Genomic DNA, 18,481 nt, shown 5'->3' on the forward strand with positions numbered 1-18,481 from the left:
TGTGGATGTTCAGGGATTTGGGTGCCCTGGGATTGGTTTCCCACAGGTGTCAGTATCCCCAGGTGTGGATGTTCAGGGATTTAGGTGCCAGGGAGGGTGGGTGCTCCTGGGTTTGGGTTCCCACAAGGGAAGTGTTTCCCCCCTTAGAAGTGGGTGCCCATGGGGTGAGCATCCCTGGGAATGGATTTCCATGGATTTGCTCACCCACGAGCAGGATCATCCTTAGGGATGTGTGCCCACGATTTTGGGTGTGAGTGAGGCTGGGAGCCCACGAGTTTGGGTGCCCACGAGCAGGAGCATCCCTAGGGATGGATTCCCACGGATTTAAATCTCCACGGTGCCTGCCTCTTCTCATGCCCAGCGATGCTCCCCGTGCCCCGGAGCCGCCGGGCGGGGACAACCGGAGCGTCCCGGGGCCGGGGCGGTGCCGCTGCAGGGACCATCCCTTTCCCTCGCCCCGCCGGGGCGGGCCGGGACCGGAGCCGGGGCCGTGCCGGTGCCCGGGGCCGCACCGCACCGGGGCGGGCGGGGGGTCCCGGCGGTGCCATGTGGGGCGGGGGGCGGCGTGGGGCAGTGGCACTGCTGTGGGTGGCGGCCGTGCTGTGCCAGCTGGGCAGCGGCAGCGTTCTCCGCCGCCGGCTCCACTCCGCCGGGATCCCGCAGCGGCGGCTGAGCGGCGGGGAGCGGCGGGATGTGCAGCGGGAGATCCTGGCCGTGCTGGGGCTGCCCGGACGGCCCCGGCCCCGCTCCCCCGCCCGTGCCCCCGCCGCCGCCGCTCCGCTCTTCATGCTCGATCTGTACCACGCTGTGGCCGGCGAGGAGGAGGAGGAGGAGGGTGAGGAAGCGGCCGTGTCGCGCCCGGTGCTCACCGGGCTCAGCACGCAGAGCCCCCCGCCCGGCAGCGTCGTGAGCCGAGCAGACACCGTGGTCAGCCTCGTCAATATGGGTGAGAACCGCTGCGGGACACCGGGGGACACCGGGATGTTCAGAGCACCGGGGGATACCGGGGGATACCGGGGGTACCGGGACGTGCGGGGAGGATCCCGGTGGCTTTGGCAGGACCGGGGGGGATCGAGATGATCGGAGCACACCGGGGCTCACCGAGGGTACCGGGAGGTGACACCGGGACGTGCGGGGAGGATCCCGGTGGCTTTGGCAGGACCGGGGAGATCGGAGCGCACCGGAGTTTGTGGAGGCACGGGAGCGCACGGGGACGATCCGGGCGGCTTAGGCAGGACCGGGGGAGGACCGGGACACACGGAGGGACCGAGGGGACAAAAGCAGACAGGAATGGACGGGTAGGACCGGCGAGGAGGCGGCGGCTGAGCCCGCACAGCGCGGAGAGGGGAAGGCACCGAAGGGACACCGAGGGGACAGAGACGGGCACACGGGGCTGAGCTGATCCCAACCCGAATTCCGGGCCCGCGATTGTGGTACCGGCAGCTCCGAGCATCCCTCGGCCCTGGGAAGGTTTCCAGGGCATCCTTGTTCAAATAACGAATTCTTTTGCCCAAAGTTAAGCTCGATAACGGGGAGAGCGGCGGTGAGGGACACGAATGTTGGGTGAAAGTGGCCGAGATGAATCCCAACTCCGTTTAAAAAGGGGAAATGGAGAAGGGAAACGTCCTGCAGCAAGGAGGAGCCGAGGGAGGCTCGCCCACCCTGCTGTGCCCGTTTTTGGTGGGCACAAGGAGGGGTTCAGGACAGGACGGCACAGCAGCTCTGGTGCCAGCAGCAGGGTGACCCTCGATGGGACACTGCATCACGGTTCCAAATAAAATCCTCGAGGCTGCTCATTATTGCTGGAATCCCGTCCGGCTGGTTACCAGGCTCCAGCTCCAGCATCCCTCGAATTTCCAGGAGCTGCTGGAGCAGCAGCAGAGCTGTTCCCAGCATCAGCGGGGCCACAAATACTCGGCAGGAGATGAGTCCCCTCCCAGAGCAGGCGCTGGTCGGTCTGACCCCAGCGGGATTTGCAGATCAGGAATTCGGATATGGAGCTTTCCCCTGCCGCTGCTCGTTGCTTTAGGTTACCCCAAGTGCTCCACAACCTCTGAGGATGGGGAGAATCACTCCTTGGAGGCAGGGAGGGGGATCTGCACCCTTGGGAGGAGGTTTAGGCGAGGGAGGGGCTGTGGAGGTGTCTCCCACTCATTCCTACACCCCTGTACCACGTGTGGGTGTGAGGAGTCTCCCTGGGTCAGACCCAGGTGCTTGGGGTGCCCAAAGGTGCAGGCACCCAACTCCCCTCCAGAGTCCTGAGGGAACTGCTGGAGCTCAGCATCCAGGCAAAGCTGAGAGTGATGGAGACAAAAACCGGAGCACTTGGGACAACACCCAAGCACCAGAACGGGCTTTGAAATGGTCAGGTTTGATGGGAAGCAGAGTGGGATGCTCGGGGGAGCCTTTGGGAGGTGTCACTGCTGGTGCAGGCACAGGGACACTGCTCCCCTTCCCAGCCAAGGGAGCTGGGGAGCACAGCTCCAGCCTTCAATTTGAATGGCTTTGATTTCTGCGGCTCCGTCAGCCCCTTCATGTTAATTAAATAAGGGTTTTCTTGTGGGAGAAGGCCAGCTCTCATTTGCGTACATAATGAGCTGCACAATTATCCTGATGGGACATGCAAATGAGGCAAAGTCTGGTCCCCATTGGGCACCTGGACCTCTTTGCTCGCAGCCACCCCCTGTGTGAGCCGGGCTGGAGCTGGCACACCTCGTTCCTGAGGGAAGGGGGATGACAAACCTCCCTGGAGCACAAACACGGCCCAGTTTGGGGGGCAGGGGCAGCCAGGGCACCCCCAGCTGCTTTTGGGGATGCTGGACCCACCCATCCCATCCCCATCCCATCCCATCCCATCCCATCCCATCCCATCCCATCCCATCCCATCCCATCCCATCCCATCCCTTGTGCTGCTCCCAGAGCGAGCACAAACCTGACCTGTGCTGTTTCTGTGCCCTCGCTGGAAGAGTCAGGTGGGATTTGGGGGTTTTTAAGCCCAGGGTGAGGATGGGCTTTGGGATTTGTGGAGCAGAGATTTGTAATGGGAAGGGGGTGAGGGCACTCACAGCATTCCCGAGCTCCCCAGGACACCACAGCTCACACATCCCCCCTCTCCCACCTGGCTTCCATGGCTCCTGGTTTATTGGAAGGTGTCCCTGCCCATGGCAAGGGGTTGGAATTCGATGATCTTTGAGATTCCTCCCAACCCAAAGCAGTCCGTGGTTCCATGTGGCTGTTGGGGATGAAGCTGTGCCCACAGCCAAACCTGGAAAGCCCAGGGAGCACTGGAGAAGAATGCAGAACACCTTGGAAAAAAAAAAACAGCCACAGCACCCCAGGAACTCCAGGGAGCCATAAGAGTGGGGTGGGAGCTCAGATCAGCCTGTTTAATTGGATTTTAGGAGTTGGGATGTGCTGTTCCACTCCACACTGGAAGTTCAGCCCCCACATATTTACCACAGGATTTCCCCAACCCTGGCTTCGTTTTGCAGCCGTTTGAGCCTCCTCTTCTGGGCATCCACCCCGGGGCAGCCTGAGCCAAGGTGTCAGCACTCTGGATGTGTTTTAACGGGAAAAGCTTCCCAAATAAATCCCAGGGATCCACCTGAGCCACGGTGCTGTGTCCCAGCCAAAAGCAGCTGGACTGGGGGTGTCCAGAGCTGCTGTGCCCTGCAGCTCCCAGTGCTCATCCCAGGAGGATGAAGGAAACACCCATGAGGCAAACTGGGAGTCTGGATGTGTTGGGAAAACTCCTAAATCCCTCCCCACTTCAGAAAGCCTCCAGAGCTTATTTTTCCCTGCTTGCTAGTGAAGGACAGCATCTTCCCTGCATCTCCTTTAAACCTATTTTAGGACCCAGAGCACTTGATGTGGTTGAATATCCTGGCATTTCCTTTTAATTTGGTGTCTGAAATGATCGTGGGGACCCATTGGGAGCAGCCAGGACCGGTAATTACGACTGAAGCCCAGCAAGAGCACAGAGAAAAACCTGCAGCTAAGAATAACCTGGGGAGCAGGAGGAAGGGTGGGATCTGGGAATGCTCAAGGACTGGGAGACACCAGGAGGCTCAGCTGAGATGGAGCTGGGCATCCCCTGCCAGGGGAACGGCGACAAATATATTTTATATCATGGTGTATAATAATTTTTATATCATTTTTTGGAGGGGTGATGGAGCACAGAGCACATTCAACTTCGGGGAAGATGCAGCAGCACCTCGGGATGGTGCCAAAGGAGGGGGGAAAGGAGAGCAAAAAGCTCGGGTTGGGCTTTTTTGGTGCCTCTCCTCTGCAATCCGGATCATCCACCCACAGATAATTGAGGGTTGGTGGCGTGGCTGAGTCAACCCAAATCGGGGGAAGGTTCCCAGGAGCACCAGAGCTCCCCAAACCAACCGGGGGGGCACCTCCAGCACACCCCCAGCCCTGCCGCCTTCTCATTTCACAATAATTGTTATTTCAGCAGCAAACACGGCGATGTTGAGCCCTCTCCGAGCTGCTGTGGCACAGAAGGGGAAGCTTCTCCCTCCGTCCTCCCCCTCTAAAGGGGTTTCCTTTTTTTTTTCTCCCTGGAGAAGCAGAGAATTCAGGGATTCCTCCCAGAATTTCACCCCAAACACAGATTGCTGTCAGATCCAGCTAATTTGGTTCATCAAGGAGCTCAGCTAATTAACATTTCTCCTCCTGCCAGGGTGTCCCTGGGCTCCTCTCCCACCAAATCCCCTCCTCTGCCCTCATCACCTCCACAGCGACAGGAAAATTTCATTTAAAAATTTAACAGAGGTTTTCACTCTTCTCTAGGGACAAAAATCACCTTTTTGGCTTTTTTTTTTTTAATCTGATGCGGGGTCTTTGTGACCTCCTTGGCTCTGACAAAAAAAAAATCCCTCTGCCCATCTCCGAGTGAGGGTCCAGCCAAAGGTTTTGGAGCAAAGGGGACACCCAAGGGGACACCACTCTGTACATGGATGTCCTTTGGGACACCCACTGAGGGGTTTATCGGTGCTAAAAAAACCTCTGCTCGTGTTTTGGGGGGAATTTAAGAATTTTCTGAGCTCCACGAGGCCTCGGCGGCTCCGACAGCACCAAAAATCCAAGGGAATAAAACCAACCCACGACGGGATGGTGGAAGAAATGGAAAAGAGGGAAGAGCCTGAGGGGCTGCAGAGGGTTTGGGGGGCTCTGTGTCACTCCCAGAGGGGGACAGGGGTTGGGTCAGGTCCCCTCTGCATCCTCCTGCCACAGCTGGCAGCCGCCCCGCCGGAGCAGGAAGCGTTCTCCGCATCCGCCCTGGGCTTTTTTTATAACACGACTTGTGGTGAGGCCAGGAGCTGGAGGGAATGTGGGATTTGCTAAAAAAAAAAAAAAAAAAAAAAAAAAGAAAAAAAAGAAAAGGGGTAAAAAAAAAAAAAAAAAAAGGAAAAAATAAGAAGGAGAAGAAAAAAAAATAATAAGTGAAATCTCGGTGTTGGGTTTGGAGGGATGCGCTGCTCCCTCTGTATAAATAGGAATGGAAAGGCTAAGGTGGATTAAATTTAGAATATTTACCCCCTGGAATTGGTTAAAAAAATGCATTTTAAACATTTTTTTAAAATTTACTTATTTATTTGTTTTAGTTTTAAAAGTAAGCACCAGGTCAAATTGGTTACGTCGCCTTTGTGCCTGAAGCAGGAGAAGCTTTAGTCACATTGAATCATATTTAATAATAAACTTTAATTATACTCAGACTAGGAAGATTGGGATATTTTTAAAGAACAATTTGAAGCAAATAATTGCACATTAGCAAAACTGTGGAGGCTGCATTACCATAGAGAAAGGAAGGTTTATTCTTTACAGATGAACAAAATAAAATCAGATTTTTCCTGTCCCAGTGTGATGGAGAAATAAAGTATTTTCAGGAAAAAGGGAGGAGTTTTTTTTACAGAGCAGTGACCTGATAATCCTCCCCCAGCTCCCCAAGTACACACAGCCTGAAAATCTTTACTTGTGGATAAATTTTGACTTGTGGACAAATCTTTATTTGTGGACCTGTGCTATCCAGTGATGGCCCTGATGAGCCCTGGACTTGCCTGCAGCAAAAAAAATTTGGAAAACCCCAATTCCTGCTCCAGATGATCCTGCTGACCCCCAAAACCTCCATTTTTTTGAGTGTGTTTTTCACCTTTTGATGAAGCACAAAAAGCTGCAGCCCCTAGAGCACGGCACACTCTCTGTGCTCCTCCCATAGCCAGCGTTTGCTCTTTGAATTTTAATTTAAATGATTTTAATTGTAATTAATAATAAAGGAAGAGGGCTGGGAGGGGAAGCTGGTGGGTTCACAGCAGAATAAATTGCAGGAATAGGGGAGGCTGCATCCAGATTCAAACTCCCAGGAGATGGGAATTGAGAGCAGCTCAGAACCAGCGGCTCTGTCGCCAAAATCCATTTGGGGACGCTCAGTGTGGGGAGGTTCCAGGCTTGGATCAGCCATCCCTGACCCCTTTTTGCTGTGCAGTGGAGCAGGACCGGGATCTGTTCTCACCCAAGCCTTACTGGAAGGAGTTCAGGTTCGACCTGACCCAGGTGCCGGCGGGAGAGGCCGTGACGGCCGCCGAGTTCCGCATCTACAAATCCCGGGGTGTCCCCAGCCACGGCAACAGCAGCCTCCACATCAGCATCTACGAGGTGGCTGCACAGCATTCCAACAGGTGACAGGCTGGGAATGGTGGGATCGGCAGGAAGAGGGGTGGGGATGAGGATGAGGGGGGTGGGTGTAAGGATGAAGGCGGTGGGAGGGGGTGTGGGGTGATGGGGATGGGATTGGGGTGAAGGAGATGGGAGTGGGGATGAGGATGAGGATGGTGAGGTTGGGAAAGGGTGTGGGAGTGAAGAAGGTGGGAATGGGAATGGGAATAGGAATAGGAATAGGAATAGGAATAGGAATAGGAATAGGAATAGGAATAGGAATAGGAATAGGAATAGGAATATGATGGGAATGGGGGTGAGAATGCAGGGGATGGGGAAAGAGAATGGGAGTGGGAATGAAAATGTGAGTGGGTAAGGGGACGAAGAAGATGGGAATGGGAAAGGGGATGAAGATGATGGGAATGGGGGTGAGAATGCAGGGGATGAGGATGGGGATGGGGATGATGGGGACGGGAAAGAGGTGGGAATGAAAATGTGAATGGGTAAAGGAATGAAGAAGATGGGAATGGGATAGGTACAGGAATGAAAATGGGAATGGGGATAAAGATGATGGGAATGGGTGTGGGTACAGGAATGAAGATGGGAATGGAACTGAAGAAGAGTGGAATGGGGGTGGGAATGGGGTGATGGGGATGGAAATTGGGATGATGGGGATGGAAATTGGGATGAAGATGCTGGGGACTGTGGCAGGTATGGGGACCAGCTCCAGGCTTTCCCACCCCACCCCAGCCGTGTCCAGCTGCTCCCACACTTTCCCACAGGGCAGTGCCACTCCCTGGCATTCCCACCTGGGTGGGGAGGGAGCTTTTCCCAGGGCAGCTGCCAGGACACCCCCACAGTGTCCATCCAGCACAGCCAGTGGCACCGAGAGCCGGGATGTGTCCGGACACAGCTCCCAGGAGTCATTTCCATTCATTATCCTCCCTGCTGGAGCCCTTGGGGTGCTGTTACTCACTGGGAGCTGCTCCTTCTCCCCCTGTTCCTGCAGGGAATCTGACCTGTTCCTGCTGGATGTGCAGGACCTGCGTGCTGGGACAGAGGGCTGGCTCGTGTTTGATGTCACAGCCGCCAGCAACCACTGGTCAGTGGATCAGAAATACAACCTGGGGCTGAGGCTCTACGTGGAGACTGATGATGGTGAGTCTGCCTGACCTCCCTGGAGTGTTTGGGGCCAAATTCCCAGGAATTGGGGTGCCGTGGGATGTGGTGGAGGGGGTGATCTCAGTGCAATTTTAAATTTCCAGCTGTGATGAGTGCCGGCAGTCTGGGTTTGCAGGTTCTGATGGTGTGGACTGTAATTAACCCCATTAACACTTAATGAACTCCTTACCTGGAGGGATCCTCTGTGTGTGTGGCACAGGATTAACCCTCTATTCCCCACGGGATTAAATCAGCATCTCCTCTTCCATGGGAGGAGAAATCCCATCCAGGAACGCCCCATCCATTCCTTCCCCTCCAAAGAGGCAAAGGAGAAAATCAATTTTAATCCTTGAATAACCCAGTGTGACCAATTTTTGGAACAGGATCCTCAGGGGGCTTCAACCTTGGGATGCCAAAACCAGCTGCAAAATCCCTTTATTTTTAATCTCTTCTTTAACCAAACGAGTTCTGTTTGAGGACAAACCCTCCCATGGTCCTGTGGGGGTGAAAGTTGGGGTTTGCACCCCTCATTAGTGGTTTGTCATCAGTTTCGTTTGGTTTTCTTCAGAGCCAGGATTATTAGAAAAATGATTGAGGTAATTCTCATATTGGGGCTTGGATGTTTATTATATTTTATCAGAAATTACAGAAATTGTGACAGCACCTCCAGCTCCTTGCTTGAAGTGGGGAAATGGTCCCAGCTGAGCCTGCTTCAAAGCCTTTTAAAGCCAAACAAACCAATAAAATTTTACACCTACATTATTTATCCTTTTGACCCAATAATAGATTGCCACCACCCTTAGAGTGACATTGACCAACCAAAGGTCACTGCCTGAGTTCTGTGAGGAAGATGAACAAAGAAAAAGACACCACCCAAAATTCTCCATTCTGTCCCATATCCACCACTACACTATGAAACCTTAAAATTTAAAACCCATCACCCAGTGACAACACAGAGATCTAACCCACTGCACGTTTGTGATTTCTAACTCATTATATTTATTAATATATATATATAAAAAATAATAAAAATATAAATAATAATAAATAAATAATATAATATATAATATAAAATAAATATATAATATAAATAAATATAATCATATATTTACTAATTCATTATTCATATTTACTAACTTATTATTCATATTTACTAATTCATGATTCACATTTACTAACTCATTATTCATATTTACTAACTCATTATTCACATTTCCAAGCCTTCTCCAAGGTTCCAACTTCTCCAGTGTTTTCCAGTGGTGGGGGGGGGGGTGTGTCTGTGCCTAGAAGGCACAGAAAGCTCAAAAAATTCCAGATTTTTGAGATCCAACCCTGTCCCACAGGGCAGAGCGTGGATCCAGGCTCAGCCGGGCTCCTGGGGCGCCGGGGACCCCGTTCCAAACAACCTTTCATGGTGACATTTTTCCGAGCCAGCCCCAGCCCTGCCCGTGTCACAAGAGCAGCCAAAGCCCCGAGGAGGAGGCAGCCCAAAAAATCCAACGACCTCCCCCACCCAAACAAGCTCCCAGGAATTTTTGGTAAGGTGGTTTTTTGTTTGTTTTTTGTTTTTTTTTGTTTTGGTTTTTTTTTTTTTTTTTTTTTGTTTTTTTTTGTTTTTTTTTTTGTTTGTTTGTTTGTTTTTGTTTTGTTTTTGTTTTTGTTTTTTTTTTGAAGGAGGAGGGAGCCCTATGGAAAACTCGAGGTTCTGCTTTTCAGCACCTTGAAATCCTGATTTTTTGGTGCGAGCAGAGAAGCTCTGAGGTTTTGGGATGGGAGGTTTTTGCAGCTTGGGAGGTGCAGAGAGGGTTTGGGTTGGATGCCCTCAAGGAAATGGTGTTTTGTGAGCGTGTCAGGATTACTGAATATTGGAATTTTTGCCTCATTGCCCTTGGCTTTGGAGCCCTGGGAAGGTGTCACAGCTCCAGAAAGCTCAGGCAGGAGGGGAGCAGGAAGGCCCTGAAACCACCGAGTTTGGGAAACCCTCAAAACCAGCAAAGCTGGGCTTTAGCCCTTCCAAAGCCGAATTCCTTCATCCCAATATTGGAACATCAATTTATATTGATAAAATTTATTGATAAAATCGGTCTGGAGCCGCTTTTGCAGCAACAAAGGCTCCTCTCCTTTGGTTCTCCTGGGCTAATCCCAATTCCCAGGGGATGTACCCAACCTCTGATGGGGGGATGGGGGATTCCAGGGCTGAAATTCCCTTTCCCCACAGACGATGTCCACAGCACAGATGGGAGGCAGGTCTGCCGGCGCCACGAGCTCTACGTCAGCTTCCAGGACCTCGGCTGGCTGGTAAAAAAAAAAAAAAAAAAAAAAAAAGATTTTATTCAATTTCCCCTCACTCTGAGCTCCCTCCCAGGCTGGGTTCTCCTGCCCATGAAACCATGCTGGGAGCTGGGAAGGCAAACATGAACTGCCACAACCCCAAACCCCACCGGTGACCCCGAACAACTCAAAAAAATCAAAATAAACCTTTAATGCTGGCACAGGGAGGAGGTGGCTGAGTTGTTTGTGCAGGTGGGGAATGGATGAGGGGGCACAGAAGGTTGAAGCCCTCCATGTAATCCCTTTTTTTTTTTTTTTTTTTTTTTCAGGATTGGGTGATTGCTCCACAGGGATACTCAGCCTATTACTGCGAGGGGGAGTGTGCATTCCCACTGGATTCCTGCATGAATGCCACCAACCACGCCATCCTGCAGTCCCTGGTCAGTGCAGGACACTCAGGGTCCTGGGGAGCACTGGCAGCTCCTGAGGGAGGGCTGGGATTTTGGGATGAGCTTTGAGGGTGTTTAGGTGGGAGGGTGCAGTTGGGCTCCTGATTGAAATAAGGAATTGGTGGGTGCATGCACATCTGGAAGGGTGCTCACACATCTGGGTGGCTGCTCATGGGCTGGGCCCCACCACAGGCTCACAGGAGGCTCCAATATGGAATTTTAAGGAGGAGGCTCCAATATGGAATTTAGAGGAGGCTCCAATATGGAATTTAAAGGGGGAGGTTCCAATATGGAATTTCAAGGAGGAGGTTCCAATATGGAATTTAAAGCAGGAGACTCCAATATGGAATTTAAAGGAAGAGGGTCCAATATGGAATTTAAAGAAGGAAGTTCCAATATGGAATTTAGAGGAGACTCCAATATGGAATTTAAAGGAGGAGATTCCAATATGGAATATAGAGGAGGCTCCAATATGGAATTTAAAGGAAGAGGTTCCAATATGGAATTTAAAGGAAGAGGGTCCAATATGGAATTTTAAAGAAGGAGGTTCCAATATGGAATTTCAAGGCATTCATGGAGAGACCCAGAGTGGAGGGCACCAAGCTCTGCCCCTCATCCTCAACCTGAAGGGTGCCAACAGCAACTTCTGGGATTTTGTAATTCCAGAGCTTCCCTCACCTCTTGATTTCCTGACTCACACGCTCCTGCTCCAGTTTCACAGCAGCTGGGGCAGAACTGATGAATTCTCACAGGTTATGATGGTCCCTCTGCCCTGGCAGCAAACTGGGGAGCAGGGACAAGCCCAGGGCACATCAGAGCCACCCAAAAAAGTCTCCACGCCATCCCTGCACCCTCCTCTCCAGCTGTTTCCAGGGGTTTATCCACATCCCCAGCACCCAAACGTTGGGCTCAGCATATTCCAAGCAGGAAAGCTTTAATGCCTCGCTGTTTTTGGGTTGTTTTTTTTTTTCCCAAACCCACCCCACATCCCAGCCAGAGCTTTAATTTCTGGAATTTCCTGCCCTGTGAGTGTTTGGTTTCCCAATGGCAGAGCCACCCCGGCTCCGGTGCTCGCTCTTAATTACAGGGAGCGCCGAGCCCTGGGCCCAGCCTTTGAAGGTGTTTAATTTTGACATTAACGAAGCTTCCAGGGCCCATCTGGGGGCTGGGAACCATGCTGGCAGATGCAAGGAGGAATCTTTTTCCCCCCCTCCCCTTTTACACCCACCCATCACCCCTAAACCCAACGCTGTTCCCAAAACCGGAGCGGTCGGGGCAGGATGTGAATCACCTGGATCCGGCCCTTCTGGGAAGAGCCAGGGCAAAGGCGGCTGTGGGGCCGTGCCAGCCACAGCCTGAGCTGCAAATAGCAGGGTTTGGACAGCAAAAACACCGGACTTCCGAGCTGGGAGAGCTCGGTTGCCCCGGCCATAAATTAATGGCACATGTCAGGGCAGCCAGCGAGGGTTCTGTGTGTCCTGCCGAGCCTCCCTCCGGCTGCTGCCCTGCAGAACATCAGGATAAAACACAGCCCGAGCAGGGGAAAACCATTCCACAGCTCAGCCGTGCTCGCAGAGGTGTTGTGGACTTTAGGTTTGAAGTTTGGGGTGGAGGATCTCTGTTGGAATAACACCCGGAGTTCCCCCCGCCCACACCGCGGAGCCTGACTCGTGCTGTGCTGATTTATGGGTTTTTTTAAAAAGTCATTTGTCTGTTTTTGTGAGAAAAAGGGCCCTGAAATCCCAAATTAATGAAGGGGCTGCCTGGCCCACGCAGTGCCATGAGCCCTGATCCAATATAAACCGCAGCAGGGACTGCCTGGAGTTTAGAATAAATATTTTTGCAAAAAGATGGAAATAATCCCCCCATTCACCCAGGGCTTTTTCTGTCGCCTGGAGCCACGTCTGCTGGTGCTGACGGGCTCCATCCATCGCCCAGGTCCACCTGATGAAGCCTGAGGCCGTGCCCAAGGCGTGCTGTGCCCCCACCAAGCTCAGTGCCACCTCTGTGCTCTACTACGACAACAACAACAACGTCATCCTCAAGAAACATCGGAACATGGTGGTGAAATCCTGCGGCTGCCACTGATGGACAGGTCCCATTCCCACCCCTGGATGTCCCATTCCCACCCCTGGATGTCCCATTTTCATCCCTGGATATCGCATTCCCACCCCTGGATATCCCATTATTCCCCCTGGATGTCCCATTCCCACCCCTGGATGTCCCATTTCCATCCATGGATATCCTGTTCCCATCCCTGAGTGTCCCATTTCCACCCCTGGATTTCTCTTTATTCCCCCTGGATATTCCATTATTCCTCCTGGATATTCCATTATTCCTCCTGGATTTCCCATTATTCCTCCTGGCCATTATTCTCTCTGGATGTCCCATTCCCATCCCTGAGTGTCCCATTCCCACCCCTGGATTTCTCATTATTCCTCCTGGATATCCCATTATTCCCCCTGGATATCCCATTATTCCTCCTGGACATCTCATTATTCCTCCTGGATATCCCATTATTCCCCATGGATATCCTATTATTCCTCCTGGATTTCCCATTATTCCCCCTGGATATCCCATTATTCCCCATGGATATCCCATTATTCCCCATGGATATCCTATTATTCCTCCTGGATTTCCCATTATTCCCCCTGGATATCCCATTATTCCCCCTGGATATCCCATTATTCCTCCTGGATGTCCCCTCACAGACCAATGTGACCCTGGGTTTCTGCTGCAAGCATGGAAGAGGAGCTTCGTGGGCTGCACCAGAGCAAAATCCATTAATAATAAAAATAAAAACCCAAAAACAAGCCCCTCCCACCCCTTTCTAGATGTAAATAATACAAAACTTCCTTTCTCTTATCCTGCTTGATGAGACACATAAATATATACAAACATATATATATATATATATAGGAAAGAGAGGATTTTTGGCTGATCCTGTTTTGTTTGATTTGTTTTCCCTGTGCTGGAGGCATTTTTTTATGGGGGGAGGCAACATCCAGGTTGCTCTGGGTCTGAGCTGTTTCTTGCTGTGCATTTCTCCACTAACCCACCTCTACCCAAGTGCTTTTAATTCCCTTAATGAAAATATCATCAGCCAATTAAGCAGCTGGCTGACTAACCCCCCCTCCTGTTTACCCAAAGTTCACCAAACTCAGCCAGCTGGAAAAAAAATAAAATATCCATATTGAGCTACGGCAACTGTTATAAAATAAACGCAAAGTTTGGAAAGTAAACACGGAGTTTCTCTTGCTCTTTGTTTTTTAATGTCACAGCACAACAGGGCTCTGTTCAGAGGACATTTCGCAATGAAAAAATACCCAGAATCTGCTAAAATTGTACCTATTTGCTTGAAAATGTGAGTTTTAGGTCAGGCTGTGCCCATCCCGTGGGCTCCCAGCAGGGCTGGGACTGCACCAGCCCCAGGCAGCTTCCCCAGCTTATTTGCACAATTAAATTATTTATTTGCTCTGATTTTAAAAGGAAAACCTGTCCTGGTTCTCAGCTCGGCTACCTGGGGAACCTTACATCAATAAACAAGGAAAGAACCTGGCACAGTGGGGGAAAAATCCCAATAACCCCATGAAAATAATGAAGATTTGCTCCCTGTCAGTGCCCAGCTCCCCAGGACAGGTCTTGCTTTTCTGAATATTTAATTCCACACGAAATCCAGCTCAGGATGCAATCCTGGCTCCATGGGATCTGGGGGAGAGAGAACACCCAGGCCTTCCACTCACTCTGCACTGTCAGATCCTGCTAAAGGTGCCTGCAAGGGTTGATTTAAAATGTGGGATTTAAACAAAAAGAAAAGAGAAAGGAAAAGCTGGGCTGGTTTATCTGTCAGGAATCACATCCTTGCAGCTCACCTTGTCTCAGTTTTAGGACAATGCACAACCCACAAGTACCTTAGGAAACCAGGCAATGGAAAAAAAGCAACATTTATGGAAAAGCAACAGCCCTGACTTGTGAGGGGCTGGGCTGGGCAAACCCAAAATCCCCAATGGCACAAGAACTTCCAAACAGCCCCAAAATCCGAGCATCAGATCTTCCTCTCCACCTCAGCAGCCTCGTCCTTCCTGCCAATACCTGCACAAGCCCAGAACCAAACATCCATAATTTCACAGCAAACCCCAAATCCATCAATTCCTGCTCACCTTGAAGTGCAAAGCCAGGGCTGCCCAGCACAGAATTATAAATCCATGTGGTTTATCCCACCCTGCAACCTAGAGTCTGGAAATCCCTTCCTACAGGCTCATCACTCTGTTTTTTTTGGGTTTTTTTTTAATTCTTCATCACCCAAAGGGCTCCCTCATTTCCTGGTGTTCCTTGTCCTGCCCGTGTTCTCCAGTTCACACATCCCAGTGAACGCCCTGGGATGGAGCTGGACCAGGTTTTCCAGCAGGAGAGACACCAGCCAGGGAGCTGCCTCCCTCTGCTGCTGGAAAAGGACACTACAAAGCCAAAAACGCCTCCAGGAGATGCTGCTGTGGAACAAACACCAGAGGCTCAGCTCTGCTCTTCTTCCCCTGGCACAGGAACCTCCCCCTGGAGCCAGGATTTAGGCACGGGATTAATGAGGAAGAGGACAAATTAAAAAAAAAAAAAAAAAAAATCTTTGCCTCCCACAGAAGGAATTCAGCAGCCAGACCCTCAGTATTTTTAAAACTAGGTTTTATTTTTTACCAAACATAAATTTTTTTACACAACACAGCAGCGGGACCAGCCCAGCCCTGCTTGGGCAGCGCAGGCTGGGAAATGATTTATCCCTGGGGAAGGAATTTATCCCCTTTGTAAGAGAAATTCCTGTAGAAGCTGCAGGATGGGCAGAGCTGGGGAGTCCCTGGGGTGTCCCATCCCTGCTGCTTCCCTGTCCCTCCAGGCCAGGCTCCTCCATCCAGCCCCTCCAAGGCTCACGGGCACTCCCCGCAGTCGGAGATGATCACCTTCTGCTTTGGCTTCCCATCCTTGGTGCCCTGAGCCTTGGAGAAAAGCACAGCAGGAATTCCAGCCACGAATCCTCAGGGCAGGAAGGAGGTGGGCAGTGCCCCCAGCACCCTCCTGCCCTCACCTACCTCGATCTCCCTGACCACATCCATGCCCTCTGTCACCTCCCCGAACACCACGTGCTTCCCGTCCAGCCAGTCTGTCTTGTCACAGGTGATGAAGAACTGGGAGCCGTTGGTGTTTGGGCCCGAGTTTGCCATGGACACCATCCCTGGGAGCAGAGAGTGCAGAGTGATGGCTGAGCACAGGAGCTGCTGCTTCGGCCCAGCCCCATCCCCACGTCCCACAAAACTCTGCTGGATATCAAAATCCACAGAAACTGCTGGAAATCAGTCATGCTGAGAAACACCTCCAAGTGTGAAAGATGCTCAGCTATTTTTATCTGCAGTAACAGCAAAGCTGTTTGTATGGAGATAAACCTGCTTGCTTGCTCCTGCTTTTCACACTCATGCTGTGACATTCCTCGTTTAAAATCAAGCAGGAAAAGCAGCTTTGAAATTGTTTTTCCTTCATGTAATACTGCAAATGAAGTGGATGGAGAGGGAATGATGCATTTCTGCTTGGTGAGACACAAGGGTCTGAATGTGGCAGAAGAATCTGGCTGATGCAGATTATAATTATAATTATAATTATAAAATTCAGGGCTGCTGCTATCAACACAGCCAAAACAGCCCAAATGTGATCCCTAGATGATGCTGAGCCATTTTCTCTCCACTCCCTGCCTGGAGATGGCTTTACCTGGCCCTGTGTGCTTGAGGATGAAGTTTTCATCATCAAACTTCTTCCCATAGATGGATTTGCCACCGGTGCCGTTGTGGTTGGTGAAGTCTCCAGCCTGGCACATGAACTGGGGGATGATCCGGTGGAAGCTGCTGCCTTTGAAGCCAAATCCCTTCTCGTGGGTGCAGAGGCAGCGGAAATTCTCTGTGTTGGGGGGCAGAGGGGAGGGAGGTGGGAGCTGTGCCAGGCTGGGAGGCAGCAGCAGGGGCAGGCTGGGCCCCCTCCTCACCTGCAGTCATGGGCACCACGTCGGAGCGCAGCAGGATCCGCAGCCGCCCCGCCGGTTTGTTCCCAATCTTGATCTCCATGTAAACCTGGGGGTTCACCCGGGATTTCTTAGCAGGAGGCTCATCCTGAGAAGGAAAATTCAAAAATAAGCAAGTTGAGGTGAGTTTCTCTGCTCTGCCTCCAGCTTTGCACTCTCATCCTTTGGGATAATGGGGATAGAGATCGCTCCTGGTTTTTTTTTCTACCTCCTGCGCCTCTGTTTTGGGGGCCTCTGCTCCTCCCTCCTCCTTGTTCTCCTCCAAAGTCTTCCCTGAAAACTTCTTCAGCCACTCATCATCTGACCAGACTGTGGCCACAAAAGGAAAGCTCAGAGCACAGGAATTGACCCACAGGAGCCACAGCTCAGCTTGTGCACGGAGCTCTGAGCATCCCCAGGGATGTTCTGCTCCCCAACCCACCAGGCCTGGATGATCCTTCTTTAATCCTCATGGGTTTGGCCAGGTTCACACGGATTGTCCTGCCAAAGAGCTCAGACTCGTTCTGCAGAGGGGAAAAAAAGCACACCAAAGCCCACCAAAAGGGATAAAACCACCGTACCCCCAAAGCAGAGCTCAGAGGACAGAGCTTGTGCTTGCTCTGTACCCAGGGCAGCAAAGCCACAGATCCCCATGAACAGGGAACACGACTGGGAGCAGGGTCCATACCATGTTGTCAATAGCTGCTGCTGCATCCTGCAAAAAAAAAAAAAAAATCCAGTTAAAATCATTATTAAGATTTATTCTCAAGGCCCAGCATAGCCATGTCCCAGCATTTCATTATAAAGATGACTGCCAGGTTTTCCTTTCATCTATCCCAGGGATGCATGAAGGGATGAATTTTGTAAATCCATAACCAAACCCCATGTGGGTCTCATCTTCCAACAACCCACTAACCCCTTGCATTTAAAATGTTTTATTGCTGCCATGAGCATTTGGGAGAGATTTGTGTCCAAAGCCCAGAATAGATGATAAGAGGACAAATATATGACAGCCCATGGTGGCCATGAAACCAAGAAACCCAGCCAGGGATGATGGCAGGGGAGCAGTCTGGGCTGGAAATAGGAAAAGTAGAAACTCCAGCCCAAGAGAAAATGGGAAAAGTGGGAACTTGGAAGAGCAGAACAACATCTGATTTCTCCAGCAGGAAAAGGATCCATTGCAAAACCCCAAGGGCAGCAAAACCCCAAATGGCTCAAACACTTGCTGGTTCCTCACCTCTGCCAGCTCAAATTCCACGAAGGCAAATCCTCGGTGCTTTTCTGCAGGGAGGGAACCCAGGGGTCAGGGCCAGCACGGACACATCACTCCCATCCCAGTGTTACAAGCACATAACAGATTATTGGCTTTTCACAAACACTAAAATCAATGCTATAACGTATAACATTGTATAATGTCGGAAAACTTCGCTGTATGAATATAGCTTCTTTTAGTTCTGTTATTAACAAAATTTAGAAATAGCAGTGTGATAAATATTTTTCTTGGACTAGAACACGGTGAGGTAAAAAGCTTCTGTTCAGGCACGCACCGGTCTCGTAGTCCAGCGGGATCTGGATGTCGGTGATGTCTCCGAAAGGGATGAAGGCAGCGTGCAGAACCTTCTCGTCCACCTCCTCTGCCAGCCCGCCTGCGGGGTGGCCAGTGGTCACCGGGCATGGCCAGTGGTCACCGGGCACGGCCAGCACCGAGTATGGACAGTGGCCACGGGGCACTGCCAGTGGTCACCGGGCACTGCCAGTAGCCCCAGCCCCTCGGGGGGATCCCCCAGCCCGGCCACTCACCCACGTACAGAACCCGCTTGGTGGCCGCCATCGCGCCCCGGTTGCCCCGGAACGGCTCAGCCCGGCTCGGCCCGCCCCGGAACGGCGACAGCGCTCCGCCCTGCGC

General features: G+C 51.6%; 2 protein-coding genes across 2 annotated transcripts; one reads left to right on the forward strand and one right to left on the reverse strand.

Annotated features, from left to right (window-relative positions):
• The first annotated feature begins 363 nt into the window (after nucleotides 1–363).
• LOC106858740 (bone morphogenetic protein 8B-like) lies at nucleotides 364–12,761 on the forward strand. The gene is made up of 7 exons (XM_014885550.2): nucleotides 364–946; nucleotides 6,491–6,683; nucleotides 7,670–7,818; nucleotides 9,165–9,359; nucleotides 10,040–10,119; nucleotides 10,422–10,532; nucleotides 12,480–12,761. Exons 1-7 carry the CDS (start codon nucleotides 364–366, stop codon nucleotides 12,627–12,629), a joined length of 1,461 nt encoding a protein of 486 aa, XP_014741036.2. The 3' UTR covers nucleotides 12,630–12,761.
• A 2,440-nt stretch (nucleotides 12,762–15,201) lies between these two features.
• Nucleotides 15,202–18,455, reverse strand: PPIE (peptidylprolyl isomerase E). Its single transcript, XM_014885680.2, has 10 exons — nucleotides 18,376–18,455; nucleotides 18,123–18,221; nucleotides 17,813–17,856; nucleotides 17,264–17,290; nucleotides 17,018–17,099; nucleotides 16,805–16,905; nucleotides 16,561–16,684; nucleotides 16,290–16,475; nucleotides 15,620–15,762; nucleotides 15,202–15,526 (listed from the first exon to the last, which is right to left on the reverse strand). The coding sequence occupies exons 1-10, from the start codon at nucleotides 18,404–18,406 to the stop codon at nucleotides 15,458–15,460; spliced, it is 906 nt and encodes a 301-aa protein (XP_014741166.1). The 5' UTR covers nucleotides 18,407–18,455; the 3' UTR covers nucleotides 15,202–15,457.
• Between the last annotated feature and the right edge of the window lie 26 nt (nucleotides 18,456–18,481).

This window comes from Sturnus vulgaris, chromosome 24, assembly GCF_052056855.1.
Source record: "Sturnus vulgaris isolate bStuVul1 chromosome 24, bStuVul1.hap1, whole genome shotgun sequence".
Classification (NCBI taxonomy): domain Eukaryota; kingdom Metazoa; phylum Chordata; class Aves; order Passeriformes; family Sturnidae; genus Sturnus; species Sturnus vulgaris.

Coding starts and splice junctions, on each gene's coding strand:
- LOC106858740 (XM_014885550.2), top strand. CDS start 364: ATGCTCCCCGTGCCCCGGAGCCGCCGGGCGGGGACAACCGGAGCGTCC. Junction 9,360..10,039: donor CAAGCTCCCAGGAATTTTTG/GTAAGGTGGTTT, acceptor CTTTCCCCACAG/ACGATGTCCACAGCACAGAT. Junction 10,533..12,479: donor ACGCCATCCTGCAGTCCCTG/GTCAGTGCAGGA, acceptor TCCATCGCCCAG/GTCCACCTGATGAAGCCTGA.
- PPIE (XM_014885680.2), bottom strand. CDS start 18,406: ATGGCGGCCACCAAGCGGGTTCTGTACGTGG. Junction 17,857..18,122: donor CCCGCTGGACTACGAGACCG/GTGCGTGCCTGA, acceptor CCCTCCCTGCAG/AAAAGCACCGAGGATTTGCC. Junction 16,685..16,804: donor CCAAAACAGAGGCGCAGGAG/GTAGAAAAAAAA, acceptor TTTCCTTCTCAG/GATGAGCCTCCTGCTAAGAA.